General features: G+C 55.0%; 1 protein-coding gene across 1 annotated transcript; it reads left to right on the forward strand.

Annotated features, from left to right (window-relative positions):
- The first annotated feature begins 2108 nt into the window (after positions 1 to 2108).
- steap3 (STEAP family member 3, metalloreductase) lies at positions 2109 to 20385 on the forward strand. The gene is made up of 6 exons (XM_075478894.1): positions 2109 to 2217; positions 5090 to 5587; positions 13952 to 14279; positions 16395 to 16594; positions 16746 to 16910; positions 17710 to 20385. Exons 2-6 carry the CDS (start codon positions 5096 to 5098, stop codon positions 18001 to 18003), a joined length of 1479 nt encoding a protein of 492 aa, XP_075335009.1. The 5' UTR covers positions 2109 to 2217; positions 5090 to 5095; the 3' UTR covers positions 18004 to 20385.

Below are 20385 nucleotides of genomic sequence, written 5' to 3' on the forward strand. Positions count from 1 at the left end.
GGTTACGGCACTGGTGCCCCCCCCCTATGTCTGTTCAAAGAAAAACGTTCAAAAGTACATTTTCAGTTCAAACTTTCAAACACATTTAGAAAGCAATTTCCTACTTCTGTCGGGCAGTAGAATGTAACATATATAGACTTATTATTATTATTATTATTATTATTATTATTAATAATAATTTATTTCGTATTATTTTCATTAAAGACAGAACTCTTCAGCTTTGTGTTCTGTTGGCCTCCAGAGGAGAAGAATCGCTTTTGCTTCCCTCGTGTTACTTGTCGGGTGCAGTGTTGTATAGTAACGAAGTAAAAATACTTCACTACTGTACTTAAGTATATTTTTGAATACTTTGTACTTTCCTCGAGTTTAAATTTTTTTGACAACTTTAACTTTTACTTCACTATATTTCCGAACTTAATTGCATACTTTTACTCCAATACATTTTCATTGTTCGGTTTAGTTACTCGTTACAAAAAAAAGAGAGAGAGAGAAAAAAAACGCAACAGTGTTTTGACCCCATGCATGTTATGCCTGCCCAAAGACGTGGAAATTCTATCTTACAGAAACTCCCCTTTTACAGGTTTTAAGGTAGTTTTACAAAAAAGGTCTTCCTCTTCAGATGCCAGATAAGCTGCAGTTCCCTCCCAATTCTTTTTTTCTTTTGTATAATGACTATAGGAGGTGCTGTGTGTGCACCTCCTATAGCTTGTGAAGTACAGTAATGTAACAGCTTTTTTTCTTGGTGATGTTGGCCGCATTTTCTGTACTGAGTTATTTTATTTATTTTTTAGAAAGGTTTACAAAAGGGGTTTCAAACTGGACTCCCTCTTCAGATGCCAGATAAGCTTCAGTTTTCTCCTATTTTTTTCTTTATTCTTTTTATTCTGCTTTTTTCTTCTTGTTTATAATGATGGCAATAACAGTAGCAGTCTCTTTTGTTTCATTTTTTTCTTAATGGTGTAATGTACGCCTCATTTTCAGCACTGACCTTACTTGAAGAAGAAAAACTTAAAGGTTCACAAAGTTTGTATTTTCTGTCTAAACCTGGTCTAAATTTGGCCTGCACTTGGTTGTGTGTAGATTTTAAGTGTATTTGATCTTCAAAGTTTACCCAAAATATTAAAAATGTCATTCAAACTGCATTTGCCTTGTTTACTTTTTACTTATACTTTTCATTACATTACTTAAGTACATTTATTTTTACAGTAATTCTCATACTTAAGTACAAGACGTTTCAGATACTTTAAGACTTTAACTCAAGTAACATTTCAGTCAGTGACTTGGACTTTTACCAAAGTCATATTTTGGAGGGGTACCTATACTTTTACTTGAGTGTGAGATTTCAGTACTTTATACAACACTGGTCGGGGGCACGTTGTCCTGTGTGCGCGCGCTGCGTTATGAAAGCTCTGAGCTGAGTCAGAGTGGTGTAAAAAGTATTATCTATATGTATCTAAAGCTCTGAGCTGAGTTATCTGCTGCTGTCAGATGTGAGGCCTTCAGCTGCTCCTGGGAACATGCAGACTGATGCTTTCCTCTTTCTTTTGCTCTTTTTTAAAATCTCATTTCCTGATATGTGAAACTTTGTTTTATTAGCTTTAGTTTGGTCAATCTGTGTTGAACATTTTGTTCATTTCATCATAATAAGGAAGTGAAACTCATGATTCATTTGAGCATCCAAATGTTCTCAGGATAATCCCCTTTTAGGAGAGATTTTAGTCTATTTGAACTTTAGCTCTTCTGTGAAACAGCTTAGATGTGATGACAGCATCTGAAACACCATGTAGTTGTTGAGCTGCTCCCCATCAGGAATGATGACAGGACCACCAACACCTCAGCAACCCACAAAGGATCCAACCCACAGAGGGTCCAACCCACAGAGGGGTCCAACTAACAAGTTCAACAAGTTCAACAAGTTCAACAAGTTTTCAGATGTGTTCAGATGTATTATCCCAAAACTGGAAGACAAGGAGTGTGCTTTTTCTTGTCTGACCACTAAATGTAGCAGAGAAAACAGTCAAATAATTTCAGGACTCTTGTTCAGTTGGTTTTCAGTTCGCTGAGTCTAAAGGAAAATCACTCAGAAGTCGGAGCTGAGCAGCAGTCCATGAACGCAGCAGTGGGAGGAGCTTGTTGAGTAACCGTTGTTGTGAAGGACAGACGTGCACGCGGGGCTGAGGTGTTGTTCAGCTACCTGAGCCCTGAGGACAGCCGGCGGTAAGTGCCAGCCGAGTTTCGGTGCTCACGCACGGGGAGGGGGTTGGTGTGGTCCCGGTGGGGTCCCGGTGGGGTCCCGGTGTTGTGCCGAATTCGGCACCCCTGCTGTCAGAAACACCCCCTCGCGGGAGCGAGCGCGCCCCACTCGTTTGTTCAGAAAGTGAAGCATTTCGCCTAAACAAACGCTGGGGAACATACTATTCTACGATTTAATTATTTATGAAGGAGATGGAAGAGAAGAACATCGGTTGCTTTCAGTCTTTAAAAGTCTAAATAGGGGGCGGTCGGTGGCGTAGTGGGTTAAGCAGCCGCCCCATGTACAGAGGCTACAGTCCTCGCTGCAGCTGGCCCCGGTTCGAGTCCCGCACCGGACGGCCCTTTGCTGCATGTCTTCCCCATCTCTCTGCCCCCTGCTTCCTGTCTCTCTCCAACTGTCTATCCATTAAAGGCATAAAAAAAGCCCCCCAAAAATATTAAAAATAAAAAAAAAAGTCTAAAGAGTGTACCGATGTGCTTCTCAACACAAAATCTCGTTATAGCGAACGCAAAACAACACTTTTCTGTTCTGTGAAAATATATACCCCAGCCATAAGTACAAAATGAATGGACTTGATTTTTTCAAAACAAGGTGAATATATTTGACTTGGGGTTTCACAAGACTAAATATGATTCCAGCTTTTGTTGCAAGGTTCAAAAGTAAGTGCTTTTATTTGTGTTAACCTGTAGGCTATGTAGGTCGAAACAATAGCCTTCTGATCCTGAATATCACTATATGAAAATGTAATTTGATCTATGCCTGATAGACAAGTCATAGCATCTGTGTGTTTCTCACCATTAAAGAACATATTCTCATATTCAATAGCTACACTTGTTTTTAAGAAATGAAATATTTTTCTTGCTGCTTTATAAGATAAAATACAATAAACCAATCCCCCATCCATAACTAACATATCTGTTATCAAACCTATCAAACTCATACATATATTGGCACCAAATTCATGCAGTTAACAGTACCTAATGCTGAGGTCAAAGAAATAAAATTGTGCAGATGGGGAGCATTTCATGGCAGGCCTTGTGTTCCCTTTCCTGTGATACAGCATGTCACATGCACTAAACTGACTCTGGTTAAACACACTAGTCTTATCTGTGTACTGTGAAAAGCATTTGATGCTGGGATCAACAGAAGAAATATTAAGGGGGGGGGTGCTTATTCCGGCAGGTGGAAAAACAGGCCTGCCGGAATAAGCACCCCCCCCTTAATATTTCTTCTTCGGTACACTCTTTAGACTTTTAAAGACTGAAAGCAACCGATGTTCTTCTCTTCCATCTCCTTCATAAATAATTAAATCGTAGAATAGTATGTTCCCCAGCGTTTGTTTAGGTGAAATGCTCGCTTCCGCGAGGGGTGCATCTGACAGCAGGGGTGCTGAATTCGGCACAACACCGGTACAGAGCGCGCTGAGGGTTTTTTTTTTACAGCTCTCATCAGCTCTGTTAGAGGACTTCCATCAGAACTTCCGTCCTGATGCAGACTTTATTAAAGTGTGACAGGATCCGGCTGCCTGAGAAATGCTCTGATGCTGCACACAGAAGAGCAGCAGACACATCCTGCATTATCTGAAGATTGATGCTGTTTCTCTGTGAGAGAACGCCATGAAAGCAGACCGACAGGAGCTTCCTATCCTCAGTTTTCCTGAGTTCTGGTCTGAGGCTGCTGCTGGGTTTGGGATCCAGATGTGTGTCTGTGATAATGAGGCTTAGATTTAACCCTGCCAGCAGTTCAGCACCAACACTGTGAAGAACTACTTTCATAGCAGTTTTCTCCTCAGATATATAACATTATTAATGTGACAGCTGTTAGAATCAGCTTTGCTCTCAGACATTATGAACTCATATTCTGTATTTTTCTAAATGAGCCTTGTTCCTATCCTGTGTCCCTCTGCTCAGACCACACAGTGTGTCCCTGAATGGTCTAAAGCCCTATTCAGACGGGACTAGTTCAATGGGGGGACGTATGGTAATGTTGGTTAACCAGACGACGCCAGGGAGAAGAAATGACCAATTCGGACGGGACAAGAAATCCCTGTAATATTCATCTAACATGGGAGGAGTTGTTGGTTACGCACAACCGTCACATCCTGGATGCCATGCACGTCTTCATTTCACTTCTGTAAACCCCATCTGTAAACAGACATGGCGCCGACCTTGCGTGCTTGCAAGCAGCGCTTCATCCAGAACCTCCATGTTTGCAAACAGACACACCTAATTGTTTCTCTCTTTAAAAGGATGTGACGACATATTCCGTACTTATTACCGAAGGTCGCATTCGCACGGGATTAGTATTACCTATGGTAGATACTCCGGACCGTTTCACAGGAGGTAGAATTCTCGGCAAAGTTTACCGACATACTCCGCTATCTTTACTGACATGGCGTGTTCGGAAGGGACTAGATTTCCCGGTTATCATTACTTTACCCCAGGTCCCCCCATTAAACTAGTCCCATCCGAATAGGGCTTTAGACTGACTAGTCCTGACTAAATAAGTGGGTCAGATGGGTGTGCTACAGTAGAAACACGCCCGGAACACTCACACACGATGTTTATCTGATCCAAAGAGCATGGCGACGACGGCCTGCTCATGTCACTAATAACTGAACACTTGTACTCGGGCACATGTTAGGCCAGCCTCTGAGATAAAGGTGAACGTTGATGTGAAATGTTTCTGGCTGCTCGGGCTGACGGAGGTGCTGCAGGAGCTCCGTCACGCTGAGTCAGCGCTGCCAGCCTCCACTTGGGACCACCTGGGACCACTAATACAGACTGTAACTGTAACTTCTCCCCATCCTGATGATGTCCCGTGTCTTCCTCCCAGGCCGCCATGGAAGGTGACATGAAGACGCCCCTGCTGGCCCCCCCGGCCCCCCACCACTCAGGGCTCCTGTCCCGGGATGAAGGGGCTTCTGTTATCGCCATCATTGGCTCGGGAGACTTTTCCCGCTCCCTGGCCATCCGACTGGTGGCCCGTGGTTTCCGGGTGGTGGTGGGTAGCCGCAGCCCCCACCGCGTCGCCAGGGGTCTGTTCCCCGATGGGGTGGAGGTGCAGTCGCAGAGGAGGGCGGTGGAGGCCGCAGAGAAGGTGGTGTTCGTGGCTGTGTTCCCGGAGTACTACCCCTCCCTGCAGGGCCTGAAGGAGCCGCTGGCTGGGAAGGTTCTGGTGGATGTGAGCAACGCCACCAGCATTAAGAGCGGGGGACCGTCCAACGCCGAGAGGCTGGCAGGGCTGTTCCCCCAGAGCAGCGTGGTGAAGGGCTTCAACGTGGTCTCTGCCTGGGCCCTGCAGGCTGGAGCCCAGGATGGGACCCCCAGACAGGTGAGGGCAGCAGAGGGTGAGGGTGAGGGCAGCAGAGGGTGAGCGTGAGGGCAGCAGAGGGTGAGGGTGAGGGCAGCAGAGGGTGAGTGCAGCAGAGGGTGAGGGCAGCAGAGGGTGAGGGCAGCAGAGGGTGAGGGCAGCAGAGGGTGAGGGTGAGTGCAGCAGAGGGTGAGTGCAGCAGAGGGTGAGGGCAGCAGAGGGTGAGTGCAGCAGAGGGTGGGGGCAGCAGAGGGTGAGGGCAGCGGAGGGTGGGGGCAGCAGAGGGTGAGGGCAGCAGAGGGTGGGGGCAGCAGAGGGTGAGGGTGAGTGCAGCAGAGGGTGAGGGTGAGGGCAGCAGAGGGTGAGGGTGAGTGCAGCAGAGGGTGAGTGCAGCAGAGGGTGAGGGCAGCAGAGGGTGAGGGCAGCAGAGGGTGAGTGCAGCAGAGGGTGAGGGCAGCGGAGGGTGAGGGCAGCGGAGGGTGAGGGCAGCGGAGGGTGAGGGTGAGGGCAGCGGAGGGTGAGGGTGAGGGCAGCGGAGGGTGAGGGTGAGGGCAGCAGAGGGTGAGGGTGAGGGCAGCAGAGGGTGGGGGCAGCAGAGGGTGAGGGCAGCAGAGGGTGGGGGCAGCAGAGGGTGAGGGTGAGTGCAGCAGAGGGTGGGGGCAGCAGAGGGTGAGGGCAGCGGAGGGTGAGGGTGAGGGCAGCGGAGGGTGAGGGTGAGGGCAGCAGAGGGTGGGGGCAGCAGAGGGTGAGGGTGAGGGCAGCAGAGGGTGAGGGCAGCAGAGGGTGAGGGTGGGGGCAGCAGAGGGTGAGGGCAGCAGAGGGTGAGGGCAGCAGAGGGTGAGTGCAGCAGAGGGTGAGGGTGAGGGCAGCAGAGGGTGAGGGTGGGGGCAGCAGAGGGTGAGGGCAGCAGAGGGTGGGGGCAGCAGAGGGTGGGGGCAGCAGAGGGTGAGGGCAGCAGAGGGTGGGGGCAGCAGAGGGTGAGTGCAGCAGAGGGTGGGGGCAGCAGAGGGTGAGGGTGAGGGCAGCAGAGGGTGAGGGCAGCAGAGGGTGAGGGCAGCAGAGGGTGGGGGCAGCAGAGGGTGGGGGCAGCAGAGGGTGAGGGCAGCAGAGGGTGAGGGTGAGGGCAGCAGAGGGTGAGGGCAGCAGAGGGTGGGGGCAGCAGAGGGTGAGGGCAGCAGAGGGTGAGTGCAGCAGAGGGTGGGGGCAGCAGAGGGTGAGGGTGAGGGCAGCAGAGGGTGGGGGCAGCAGAGGGTGGGGGCAGCAGAGGGTGGGGGCAGCAGAGGGTGAGGGCAGCAGAGAGTGGGGGCAGCAGAGGGTGGGGGCAGCAGAGGGTGAGGGTAGCAGAGGGTGAGGGCAGCAGAGGGTGGGGGCAGCAGAGGGTGGGGGCAGCAGAGGGTGAGGGTAGCAGAGGGTGAGGGCAGCAGAGGGTGAGGGTGAGGGCAGCGGAGGGCGGGGGCAGCAGAGGGTGAGGGCAGGGGAGGGCGGGGGCAGCAGAGGGTGAGGGCAGCAGAGGGTGGGGGCAGCAGAGGGTGAGTGCAGCAGAGGGTGAGGGCAGCAGAGGGTGAGGGTGAGGGCAGCAGAGGGTGAGGACAGCAGAGGGTGAGGGCAGCAGAGGGTGGGGGCAGCAGAGGGTGAGGACAGCAGAGGGTGAGGGCAGCAGAGCGTGGGGGCAGCAGAGGGTGAGGGCAGCAGAGGGTGGGGGCAGCAGAGGGTGAGGGTGAGGGCAGCAGAGGGTGAGGGTGAGGGCAGCAGAGGGTGAGTGCAGCAGAGGGTGAGTGCAGCAGAGGGTGAGGGTGAGGGCAGCAGAGGGTGAGGGTGAGGGCAGCAGAGGGTGGGGGCAGCAGAGGGTGAGGGCAGCAGAGGGTGAGTGCAGCAGAGGGTGAGGGCAGCAGAGGGTGAGGGCAGCAGAGGGTGAGGGTGGGGGCAGCAGAGGGTGAGGGCAGCAGAGGGTGGGGCAGCAGAGGGTGGGGGCAGCAGAGGGTGAGGGCAGCAGAGGGTGGGGGCAGCAGAGGGTGAGGGCAGCAGAGGGTGAGGGCAGCAGAGGGTGGGGGCAGCAGAGAGTGGGGGCAGCAGAGGGTGAGGGCAGCAGAGGGTGGGGGCAGCAGAGGGTGAGGGTGAGGGCAGCAGAGGGTGAGTGCAGCAGAGGGTGAGGGTGAGGGCAGCAGAGGGTGAGGGCAGCAGAGGGTGGGGGCAGCAGAGGGTGAGGGCAGCAGAGGGTGAGGGCAGCAGAGGGTGAGGGTGAGGGCAGCGGAGGGCGGGGGCAGCAGAGGGTGAGGGCAGCAGAGGGCGAGGGCAGCGGAGGGCGGGGGCAGCAGAGGGTGAGGGCAGCAGAGGGTGAGGGCAGCAGAGGGTGAGGGCAGCGGAGGGCGGGGGCAGCAGAGGGTGAGGGCAGCAGAGGGTGGGGGCAGCAGAGGGTGAGGGCAGCGGAGGGTGAGGGCAGCAGAGGGTGGGGGCAGCAGAGGGTGAGGACAGCAGAGGGTGAGGGCAGCAGAGCGTGGGGGCAGCAGAGGGTGAGGGCAGCAGAGGGTGGGGGCAGCAGAGGGTGAGGGTGAGGGCAGCAGAGGGTGAGGGTGAGGGCAGCAGAGGGTGAGTGCAGCAGAGGGTGAGTGCAGCAGAGGGTGAGGGTGAGGGCAGCAGAGGGTGAGGGTGAGGGCAGCAGAGGGTGGGGGCAGCAGAGGGTGAGGGCAGCAGAGGGTGAGTGCAGCAGAGGGTGAGGGCAGCAGAGGGTGAGGGCAGCAGAGGGTGAGGGTGGGGGCAGCAGAGGGTGAGGGCAGCAGAGGGTGGGGCAGCAGAGGGTGGGGGCAGCAGAGGGTGAGGGCAGCAGAGGGTGGGGGCAGCAGAGGGTGAGGGCAGCAGAGGGTGAGGGCAGCAGAGGGTGGGGGCAGCAGAGAGTGGGGGCAGCAGAGGGTGAGGGCAGCAGAGGGTGGGGGCAGCAGAGGGTGAGGGTGAGGGCAGCAGAGGGTGAGTGCAGCAGAGGGTGAGGGTGAGGGCAGCAGAGGGTGAGGGCAGCAGAGGGTGGGGGCAGCAGAGGGTGAGGGCAGCAGAGGGTGAGGGCAGCAGAGGGTGAGGGTGAGGGCAGCGGAGGGCGGGGGCAGCAGAGGGTGAGGGCAGCAGAGGGCGAGGGCAGCGGAGGGCGGGGGCAGCAGAGGGTGAGGGCAGCAGAGGGTGAGGGCAGCAGAGGGTGAGGGCAGCGGAGGGCGGGGGCAGCAGAGGGTGAGGGCAGCAGAGGGTGGGGGCAGCAGAGGGTGAGGGCAGCGGAGGGTGAGTGCAGCAGAGGGTGAGGGTGAGGGCAGCAGAGGGTGAGGACAGCAGAGGGTGAGGGCAGCAGAGGGTGGGGGCAGCAGAGGGTGAGGGTGAGGGCAGCAGAGGGTGAGTGCAGCAGAGGGTGAGGGCAGCAGAGGGTGAGGACAGCAGAGAGTGGGGGCAGCAGAGGGTGAGGGCAGCAGAGGGTGAGGGCAGCAGAGGGTGAGGACAGCAGAGAGTGGGGGCAGCAGAGGGTGGGGGCAGCAGAGGGTGAGGGCAGCAGAGGGTGAGTGCAGCAGAGAGTGGGGGCAGCAGAGGGTGAGGGTGAGGGCAGCAGAGAGTGGGGGCAGCAGAGGGTGAGGGTGAGGGCAGCAGAGGGTGAGGGCAGCAGAGGGTGAGTGCAGCAGAGAGTGGGGGCAGCAGAGGGTGGGGGCAGCAGAGGGTGGGGGCAGCAGAGAGTGGGGGCAGCAGAGGGTGAGGGCAGCAGAGGGTGAGGGCAGCAGAGGGTGAGGGCAGCAGAGGGTGAGGGTGAGGGCAGCGGAGGGCGGGGGCAGCAGAGGGTGAGGGCAGCAGAGGGTGAGGGTGAGGGCAGCGGAGGGCGGGGGCAGCAGAGGGTGAGGGCAGCAGAGGGTGGGGGCAGCAGAGAGTGGGGGCAGCAGAGGGTGAGGGCAGCAGAGGGTGAGGGCAGCAGAGGGTGGGGGCAGCAGAGGGTGAGGGTGGGGGCAGCAGAGGGTGAGGGCAGCAGAGGGTGGGGGCAGCAGAGGGTGAGGGCAGCAGAGGGTGAGGGCAGCAGAGGGTGAGGGTGGGGGCAGCAGAGGGTGAGGGCAGCAGAGGGTGGGGGCAGCAGAGGGTGAGGGTGAGGGCAGCAGAGGGTGAGTGCAGCAGAGGGTGAGGGTGAGGGCAGCAGAGGGTGAGGGCAGCAGAGGGTGGGGGCAGCAGAGGGTGAGGGCAGCAGAGGGTGGGGGCAGCAGAGGGTGAGGGCAGCAGAGGGTGAGGGTGAGGGCAGCGGAGGGCGGGGGCAGCAGAGGGTGAGGGCAGCAGAGGGCGAGGGCAGCGGAGGGCGGGGGCAGCAGAGGGTGAGGGCAGCAGAGGGTGAGGGCAGCAGAGGGTGAGGGCAGCGGAGGGCGGGGGCAGCAGAGGGTGAGGGCAGCAGAGGGTGGGGGCAGCAGAGGGTGAGGGCAGCGGAGGGTGAGTGCAGCAGAGGGTGAGGGTGAGGGCAGCAGAGGGTGAGGACAGCAGAGGGTGAGGGCAGCAGAGGGTGGGGGCAGCAGAGGGTGAGGGTGAGGGCAGCAGAGGGTGAGGGCAGCAGAGGGTGAGGACAGCAGAGAGTGGGGGCAGCAGAGGGTGAGGGCAGCAGAGGGTGAGGGCAGCAGAGGGTGAGGACAGCAGAGAGTGGGGGCAGCAGAGGGTGGGGGCAGCAGAGGGTGAGGGCAGCAGAGGGTGAGTGCAGCAGAGAGTGGGGGCAGCAGAGGGTGAGGGTGAGGGCAGCAGAGAGTGGGGGCAGCAGAGGGTGAGGGTGAGGGCAGCAGAGGGTGAGGGCAGCAGAGGGTGAGTGCAGCAGAGAGTGGGGGCAGCAGAGGGTGGGGGCAGCAGAGGGTGGGGGCAGCAGAGAGTGGGGGCAGCAGAGGGTGAGGGCAGCAGAGGGTGAGGGCAGCAGAGGGTGGGGGCAGCAGAGGGTGAGGGCAGCAGAGGGTGAGGGTGAGGGCAGCGGAGGGCGGGGGCAGCAGAGGGTGAGGGCAGCAGAGGGTGAGGGTGAGGGCAGCGGAGGGCGGGGGCAGCAGAGGGTGAGGGCAGCAGAGGGTGGGGGCAGCAGAGAGTGGGGGCAGCAGAGGGTGAGGGCAGCAGAGGGTGAGGGCAGCAGAGGGTGGGGGCAGCAGAGGGTGAGGGTGGGGGCAGCAGAGGGTGAGGGCAGCAGAGGGTGGGGGCAGCAGAGGGTGAGGGCAGCAGAGGGTGAGGGCAGCAGAGGGTGAGGGTGGGGGCAGCAGAGGGTGAGGGCAGCAGAGGGTGGGGGCAGCAGAGGGTGAGGGCAGCAGAGGGTGAGGGCAGCAGAGGGTGGGGGCAGCAGAGGGTGGGGGCAGCAGAGAGTGGGGGCAGCAGAGGGTGAGGGCAGCAGAGGGTGAGGGCAGCAGAGGGTGGGGGCAGCAGAGGGTGAGGGCAGCAGAGGGTGGGGGCAGCAGAGGGTGAGGGCAGCAGAGGGTGAGGGTGAGGGCAGCGGAGGGCGGGGGCAGCAGAGGGTGAGGGCAGCAGAGGGTGAGGGTGAGGGCAGCGGAGGGCGGGGGCAGCAGAGGGTGAGGGCAGCAGAGGGTGAGGGCAGCAGAGGGTGAGGGCAGCGGAGGGTGAGGGCAGCGGAGGGTGAGGGCAGCAGAGGGTGGGGGCAGCAGAGGGTGAGGGCAGCGGAGGGTGAGTGCAGCAGAGGGTGAGGGTGAGGGCAGCAGAGGGTGAGGACAGCAGAGGGTGAGGGCAGCAGAGGGTGAGGACAGCAGAGGGTGGGGGCAGCAGAGGGTGAGGGTGAGGGCAGCAGAGGGTGAGTGCAGCAGAGGGTGAGTGCAGCAGAGAGTGGGGGCAGCAGAGGGTGAGGGTGAGGGCAGCAGAGAGTGGGGGCAGCAGAGGGTGAGGGTGAGGGCAGCAGAGGGTGAGGGCAGCAGAGGGTGGGGGCAGCAGAGGGTGAGTGCAGCAGAGAGTGGGGGCAGCAGAGGGTGAGGGTGAGTGCAGCAGAGGGTGAGGGCAGCAGAGGGTGAGGACAGCAGAGAGTGGGGGCAGCAGAGGGTGAGGACAGCAGAGGGTGGGGGCAGCAGAGGGTGAGGGTGAGTGCAGCAGAGGGTGAGTGCAGCAGAGGGTGAGGGCAGCAGAGGGTGAGGACAGCAGAGAGTGGGGGCAGCAGAGGGTGAGGACAGCAGAGGGTGGGGGCAGCAGAGGGTGAGGGCAGCAGAGGGTGAGGGCAGCAGAGAGTGGGGGCAGCAGAGGGTGAGGGTGAGGGCAGCAGAGGGTGGGGGCAGCAGAGGGTGAGGGCAGCAGAGGGTGGGGGCAGCAGAGGGTGAGGGCAGCAGAGGGTGAGGGCAGCAGAGGGTGAGTGCAGCAGAGAGTGGGGGCAGCAGAGGGTGAGGGTGAGGGCAGCAGAGGGTGGGGGCAGCAGAGGGTGAGGGCAGCAGAGGGTGAGGGTGAGGGCAGCAGAGGGTGAGGGCAGCAGAGGGTGAGTGCAGCAGAGGGTGAGGGTGAGGGCAGCAGAGGGTGGGGGCAGCAGAGGGTGAGGGTGGGGGCAGCAGAGGGTGAGGGTGAGGGCAGCAGAGGGTGGGGGCAGCAGAGGGTGAGGGTGAGGGCAGGTGAGGGTGAGGACAGCAGAGAGTGGGGGCAGCAGAGGGTGAGGGCAGCAGAGGGTGGGGGCAGCAGAGGGTGAGGGTGAGGGCAGGTGAGGGTGAGGACAGCAGAGGGTGAGGACAGCAGAGGGTGAGGGTGAGGGCAGCAGAGGGTGGGGGCAGCAGAGGGTGAGGGTGAGGGCAGCAGAGGGTGAGGGTGAGGACAGCAGAGAGTGGGGGCAGCAGAGGGTGAGGGCAGCAGAGGGTGAGGGTGAGGACAGCAGAGGGTGAGGGTGAGGACAGCAGAGAGTGGGGGCAGCAGAGGGTGAGGGCAGCAGAGGGTGGGGGCAGCAGAGGGTGAGGGCAGCAGAGGGTGAGGGTGAGGACAGCAGAGGGTGAGGGTGAGGACAGCAGAGAGTGGGGGCAGCAGAGGGTGAGGGCAGCAGAGGGTGAGGGTGAGGACAGCAGAGGGTGAGGGTGAGGACAGCAGAGGGTGAGGGTGAGGACAGCAGAGAGTGGGGGCAGCAGAGGGTGAGGGCAGCAGAGGGTGAGGGTGAGGACAGCAGAGGGTGAGGGTGAGGACAGCAGAGAGTGGGGGCAGCAGAGGGTGAGGGCAGCAGAGGGTGGGGGCAGCAGAGGGTGAGGGTAGCAGAGGGTGAGGGTGGGGGCAGCAGAGGGTGAGGGCAGCAGAGGGTGGGGGCAGCAGAGGGTGAGGGTGAGGGCAGCAGAGGGTGAGGGTGGGGGCAGCAGAGAGTGGGGGCAGCAGAGGGTGAGTGCAGCAGAGGGTGGGGGCAGCAGAGGGTGGGGGCAGCAGAGGGTGAGGGTGAGTGCAGCAGAGGGTGAGGGCAGCAGAGGGTGGGGGCAGCAGAGGGTGAGGGCAGCAGAGGGTGAGGGTGAGGGCAGCAGAGGGTGAGGGTGGGGGCAGCAGAGAGTGGGGGCAGCCGAGGGTGAGGACAGCAGAGGGTGGGGGCAGCATAGGGTGGGGGCAGCAGAGGGTGAGGGTGAGGACAGCAGAGAGTGGGGGCAGCAGAGGGTCTTCACTTTTAGATTGAATGAGCCAACACACAGAATTTTTTCTGGACTTTTTCTGCTGTTTACACTTCACTTCCTCTTAGATTCAGCCTGTAACACTTGAAAAAACTCTAAGATAAAGAGCTTAAATAAGAAAGCTGTGAGGACTTTCATCATCTGAGACAGCTTCTGATTTCATTTGATCAGCTGGGGGTCACATAGAAATGTTGTCTTCCTTCATTCTGAGAGAAGAATGAGCAAAGAAATGAAGGCCAGAGCCTGCAGCTGCGTGCAGGAAAACCAGTGATGACAGTTCAGCTTTTGCACCATGGCTCATTGTTACATCAGCAGTAGGATGACATAACCAACAGAAAGGCGACAGAACATAAAACACGTTTACCTCTGACTACACAGGCCCCACCTACACCCAGCAGGCCTGGGGGGCCACAGCAGGTTTCTGCTAGAAGGCTTCTTCCATTTCACTGTGACTCAGGGCTTTCACATATCTGGTTGCTGTGATGGTGACATGGGGTAACATTCCCTCCTTTTTCTGATGAAGGGGGGGGTATAAATTGAGATGCAGCCTTCTCGGGACTGATAGAGAGGAGGAGCTAACAGCTAAACACCTGTGCAGAGTGCAGCCTGTGGCTGTGCCATTTCTCTCTGATGGTAGTGACAGAGCTGATCACCTTTGTGTTTAGCTCTGGAACACCTCTGGTTCTCTCTCTGGTGGTCTCTCTGGTTCTCTCTCTGGTTCTCTCTCTGGTGGTCTCTCTGGTTCTCTCTCTGGTTCTGTTCTGCTGGGTGTGACAGGCCTGCTCCTCCTGCTCCTCTCCAGGTGCTGATCTGCAGCGACTGCTCTGATGCTAAAGCCACGGTGCTCCAGCTGGCCCGGGGCCTGGGCTTCAGCCCCGTGGACATGGGGGGTCTTTGTGCATCTGCAGACATCGAGGAAGCTCCACTCATCCTCTTCCCCTCCTGGAGTTGTCCCATCTTGGCCACCTTCCTCCTCTTCCTCTTCTTCTATGCCTACAGCTTCATCAGGAACATCCTGCTGCCTTACCTGGATCATGGAGAGAACAACTTCTACCGGCTTCCCCTGGTCACTGTGAACGAGACGCTGCCGGCCGTTGCCCTGGTTACGCTGGCGCTGGTTTATCTCCCAGGTAAGGACCAAAGTTTGAGCCAGTGTTTAGAGACTTCAGATAGATGCTGTTCCACTGAGGCCAGAAGATGTGCATCAGTGCAGGCTGCAAACACCTGATCCTGCTCTGTCCCTGCACAGATGTGGAGTCTGCTCCTGACCAGCTGTTTGGGTCTCAGATGGCCTGTAGTCTGTAAATGGGTCTCAGATGGCCTGTAGTCTGTAAATGGGTCTCAGATGGCCTGTAGTCTGTAAATGGGTCTCAGATGGCCTGTAGTCTGTAAATGGATCTCAGATGGCCTGTAGTCTGTAAATGGGTCTCAGATGGCCTGTAGTCTGTAAATGGGTCTCAGATGGCCTGTAGTCTGTAAATGGGTCTCAGATGGCCTGTAGTCTGTAAATGGATCTCAGATGGCCTGTAGTCTGTAAATGGGTCTCAGATGGCCTGTAGTCTGTAAATGGGTCTCAGATGGCCTGTAGTCTGTAAATGGGTCTCAGATGGCCTGTAGTCTGTAAATGGGTCTCAGATGGCCTGTAGTCTGTAAATGGGTCTCAGATGGCCTGTAGTCTGTAAATAGGTCTCAGATGGCCTGTAGTCTGTAAATGGGTCTCAGATGGCCTGTAGTCTGTAAATGGATCTCAGATGGCCTGTAGTCTGTAAATGGGTCTCAGATGGCCTGTAGTCTGTAAATGGGTCTCAGATGGCCTGTAGTCTGTAAATGGGTCTCAGATGGCCTGTAGTCTGTAAATGGGTCTCAGATGGCCTGTAGTCTGTAAATGGGTCTCAGATGGCCTGTAGTCTGTAAATGGATCTCAGATGGCCTGTAGTCTGTAAATGGGTCTCAGATGGCCTGTAGTCTTTAAATGGGTCTCAGATGGCCTGTAGTCTGTAAATGGGTCAGATGGCCTGTAGTCTGTAAATGGATCTCAGATGGCCTGTAGTCTGTAAATGGGTCTCAGATGGCCTGTAGTCTGTAAATGGGTCTCAGATGGCCTGTAGTCTGTAAATGGGTCTCAGATGGCCTGTAGTCTGTAAATGGGTCTCAGATGGCCTGTAGTTTGTAAATGGGTCTCAGATGGCCTGTAGTCTGTAAATGGGTCTCAGATGGCCTGTAGTCTGTAAATGGATCTCAGATGGCCTGTAGTCTGTAAATGGATCTCAGATGGCCTGTAGTCTGTAAATGGATCTCAGATGGCCTGTAGTCTGTAAATGGGTCTCAGATGGCCTGTAGTCTGTAAATGGATCTCAGATGGCCTGTAGTCTGTAAATGGGTCTCAGATGGCCTGTAGTTTGTAAATGGATCTCAGATGGCCTGTAGTCTGTAAATGGGTCTCAGATGGCCTGTAGTCTGTAAATGGATCTCAGATGGCCTGTAGTCTGTAAATGGGTCTCAGATGGCCTGTAGTCTGTAAATGGGTCTCAGATGGCCTGTAGTCTGTAAATGGATCTCAGATGGCCTGTAGTCTGTAAATGGGTCTCAGATGGCCTGTAGTTTGTAAATGGGTCTCAGATGGCCTGTAGTCTGTAAATGGGTCTCAGATGGCCTGTAGTTTGTAAATGGGTCTCAGATGGCCTGTAGTTTGTAAATGGGTCTCAGATGGCCTGTAGTCTGTAAATGGGTCTCAGATGGCCTGTAGTTTGTAAATGGGTCTCAGATGGCCTGTAGTCTGTAAATGGACCTCAGATGGCCTGTAGTCTGTAAATGGATCTCAGATGGCCTGTAGTCTGTAAATGGGTCTCAGATGGCCTGTAGTCTGTAAATGGGTCTCAGATGGCCTGTAGTCTGTAAATGGGTCTCAGATGGCCTGTAGTCTGTAAATGGGTCTCAGATGGCCTGTAGTCTGTAAATGGGTCTCAGATGGCCTGTAGTTTGTAAATGGGTCTCAGATGGCCTGTAGTCTTTAAATGGATCTCAGATGGCCTGTAGTCTGTAAATGGGTCTCAGATGGCCTGTAGTTTGTAAATGGATCTCAGATGGCCTGTAGTCTGTAAATGGGTCTCAGATGGCCTGTAGTCTGTAAATGGGTCTCAGATGGCCTGTAGTCTGTAAATGGGTCTCAGATGGCCTGTAGTCTGTAAATGGGTCTCAAATGGCCTGTAGTTTGTCTTTAAAGATAAACGCTGTTCTTCCTGCAGGTCTGCTGGCGGCCGTGTTGCAGCTGGGCAGGGGAACCAAATATAAGAGGTTTCCTGACTGGCTGGATGGTTGGCTGTGCAGGCGGAAGCAGCTGGGCCTGCTGAGCTTCCTCTGTGCTGGACTCCACGCTGTGTACAGTATGTGCCTGACGCTGCGCAGGGCTGCAGGGTACACGCTGCTCAATGCTGCCTACCGCCAGGTGAACACGTGCGCAGCATGCGCTCAACATGCGCTCAACATGCGCTCAACATGCGCTCAACGTGCGCTCAACATGCGCTCAACATGCGCTCAACATGCGCTCTGTGTCAACACACTGATGGGTCTCTGCTAACGGATCTCCTTCTGTTCAGGTGAAGGCTGGGGTGGAGAACTCCTGGGTGGAGCAGCAGGTCTGGAGGTCTGATCTTTACCTCTCCTGTGGAATTCTTGGATTGGGGGTCCTCTCTCTGCTGGCCATCACCTCTCTGCCCTCGGTGGGCAGTGCTCTGAACTGGAGGGAGTTTACATTTGTTCAGGTGAGAATGGCCCCACCAGCTGTCTGCTCATAACAGAGCCCGTTTGGGCCACTGCAGCTAAAATGCAGCATGGAGTGGCCGGGTCTGTCTTTCAGCTGTTAGTCTGCTCATCTCTGGCTCCTTTTCACCGTTGCATATCCTCCATCCTATCTCCACCCTGCATGTCTTATTCCAGGGTTTTAAGGAGCAGTTCCTGCAGCAGAGTCGAAACAAACAAAAGAAAAAGCTGAGACACAGAAAAAAACCTGTATTATTCATCAGACCCAAACTTTTCAAACACTCCTAAACATGTTAGATGGGCTGAAGTCGTGCAGGATGGAAGCTAAAGCCGACACAGATCATGTGTTTGGCTCCCTGGTTCAGCTGGACTCAGAGGGGGCGAGGTGCTCTGCACATGCTCCATCTGTCAGTAAAAGCAGTAAAGTGGACATAAATCCAAATGAGCAGAATTCGCAGGTTAAAACATTTGATCAACTCCTGAAGTCACTGAGCGACTTCAGGTGATCTCATCAGAAACTCCACCATCGGTTACCACGGTGACCGGTGGGTGTGATATGGTGTGATGTAGAACCCAAATGCAGCTCAACAGAGCAGAAGCAGACAGAGATAAAGATGCTTTAAGCTTAAAGAGGCTAAGACAGGAGAAGCAGCTCCAGTCAGGATTATTTATTCCATCTTTGCTTGTGTCTCCAGTCAGGACTCTAACCCTTCCAGATTATTTATTCCATCTTTGCTTGTGTCTCCAGTCAGGACTCTAACCCTTCCAGATTATTTATTCCATCTTTGCTTGTGTCTCCAGTCAGGACTTGGCTACGCTGCTTTAACCCTGTCCACCATGCACACTCTCTTCTTCGGCTGGGACTTTGCCTTCTTCCTCGGGGCCTATCCATACTACCTCCCCCCGGTGTTCCTGCTGACCCTCATCCTGCCCTGCATCGTGATTGTGGGACGGCTCTTCTTGGCTCTGCCATGCCTGAATATAAGACTGGCAAAGATTCGCAGAGGCTGGGAGAGTGCACAGCACCGGGCCCCACACCACCAGGAAGCTGGAGGCTCGGGTGATGCAGAATCCCAACCAAACTTTGATGTCTGAAGAAGAAAACACAGGACGAGCCCTGCAGAGAGGGCTATGGAAACAAGCCTCACGTGTGCCTTTCCTCTGCAGACAGCCCCTCTTAGGTGTACAGAAGGACTGGCAGGCTTTATTTCAGCTGGTGTGTAGAACAGTGCCGGGGACGTCCATGAAGCTGGTTGGATAAATGTGCTGAGTGTGCGCAGCTGTCCTCAAAGGGACTAACTTTTCAAGAATTCACAGAATGAAAAATGCTTAGTTTTTCTACTTTCTTATCAACACAGTTGTGTTTGTGTTATTTCATAGTTTCTTTTTCGTTGGTTTACCATGTAGAAAATATACAGAACCTGTGTTCACTGTGAGAGATATGCCCAGATGTTTATACAGCCGTGGTACTAAAGTAAGTGAACCTGGTTCAATTCTAAGACTCTGTGCACATAGAAGGTAATCTGCTCCTCAGCAGGTGTTAAAGCTCAGTAACTCCACCCTCAGCTGAACACAGGACGTATCACACTGAGTCATTATTCATGGAAGAAAAACTGAGACAAAACACAGAAGCAGTGTGTGAGAAACTAAGTGAACCCCCGGATGTAAACCAGCTTAAACCAAGTTTAAAGCCTTTTGAAAAAGCTTGTGTTTAATTGATCTTTTTATGGAACACTTGCTTAAAATGATCTTTTTTGCATATTAATTTGCTTTTGTTGTTTTGCTGCTACTCAAAGTGTTGCCAATCTGTTATATCTGATAAGTTTGGATTATTTTATAAAGCGCTGTGGGTTTATGAGAAGTGCAATAAAGCTGACAGTGTCAGGTGTTCTAAGTGTTCCAGGTGTGGTGAGCTGCTGATGAAGGCTGCAGAGTTAAAGCATCTGATCATTCCCAGATCACAGCATGGACCCCCTCACCCACAGCCACTGATCGTCCCAGACGGTCCTTCTCCCCGTACCTGCATTATGGACAGTCATCATGTGAAGGTTACAGTTTAGTCCTAACTATGATCGTTTTCCAACCTTGACCAAGTGATGGAACTGCCTCAGTCCAGGCAGGAGGTGACAGCGTTTTTAGCCCAGAGTGGTCATGTTGCTGACGGAGCGTCAGGTGCTCCTGATCCATCCACCTCCCCTCCTTCCTGGGTCTTCTTACAGTGGAGACCGTTCAGGATGCTGTTGTGTTACTAACGCTCTGATCAGCCAGCTCCATGGGACACACATGGCATAAGGAATCTAGTGTGATGAGTCAGTCTGATGAGACTGTTTCACTCGGCTGAAAGCAGCAGATCCTGAACGAATATGGAAATATTTCATGCTTAAGTACAAGGATGAATCCTCAGCTCCTCACTAACACATAAAGATATGAATCAAGTAACAGCATTAAACACATTATTCACAGATTGAATTAATTAGTCATAAATACTGAAGCACAGCAAAGGTCCTGATCAGCCTCATTTCTTTACATAATTCCATTAAAGCAGGAAGCAGCTGATTCACTGAAACATGTTCCAACATGAACATAAACCCAGAATCTGAGGCAGAAGCAGAGTTAGTTCAGTTCTGAGCAGCTTTAAAGTGAATATCTGCTCTGAGCTCCTTTCTCCTCCAGCACAGCCTGAACCCTCTCAGACGAGCTTTCTGTCCTTTCTTTAAGGAGTCTTCAGGAATAGTTCTCCAGGCTTCTTGAAGGACATCCCAAAGCTCTTCTTTGGATGTGGGCTGCCTTTTGTTGCATTCTCTGCCAACATGATCCCACACTGCTTCAGTAATGTTGAGCTCCGGGCTCTGGGGAGGATTCATCCCTCCATCAGACCTGCTGCCGCTGATTTTCAGTCCCACTCGTGGAAGAGGAGAACATGCACACTCCACACTGAAAGAACCCAGCAGAGATTCAGAGCTGGGGACCAGGCCACCATGCTGCCCCATATTTTGTCATAAGTATAGAAAAACAGGCTTCAGAAGTCTCCAGCAGAAACAGACGAAACACTGCCATCAAGTGGTGATATGAGAGAACTGCAAGACGTTTTAAACAAGCACAGTTAAAGTATAACTATGTAACATTTCTACCTTAAAATAACAGCTTGAAAAAAATTGTGCGGCTAGAATGAGTTTTAATATTACGATTGGCCTGTCTCCTATGCCCTTCGGGGGTCTGAGTTGGAATAACTGCGCCATGTAACTTTGCTGGACCGGCCCGGGAGCTGAGCGGAAGTACTTCGACTTGCTTTCTGGCACACCTACCGCAAAAACCAATAGACCCCTCTCACGCTCCCAGGTACATTTGATTACTCTTACCTTCTCGGTCGACATAGCTGGCACCTTCTGACTCCTCGCCGGTTCGTCAAAAAACGTGAAACGTGAAAGTGAAAGGGTGTTGTATTTACGACAGTGTAACTGTACATTACCTACAAGC

Source organism: Odontesthes bonariensis, chromosome 12, assembly GCF_027942865.1.
Source record: "Odontesthes bonariensis isolate fOdoBon6 chromosome 12, fOdoBon6.hap1, whole genome shotgun sequence".
NCBI classification, from domain to species: Eukaryota; Metazoa; Chordata; class Actinopteri; order Atheriniformes; family Atherinopsidae; genus Odontesthes; species Odontesthes bonariensis.

Coding starts and splice junctions, on each gene's coding strand:
- steap3 (XM_075478894.1), top strand. CDS start 5,096: ATGGAAGGTGACATGAAGACGCCCCTGCTGGCCCCCCCGGCCCCCCAC. Junction 14,280..16,394: donor GGCGCTGGTTTATCTCCCAG/GTAAGGACCAAA, acceptor TTCTTCCTGCAG/GTCTGCTGGCGGCCGTGTTG. Junction 16,595..16,745: donor TCAATGCTGCCTACCGCCAG/GTGAACACGTGC, acceptor CCTTCTGTTCAG/GTGAAGGCTGGGGTGGAGAA.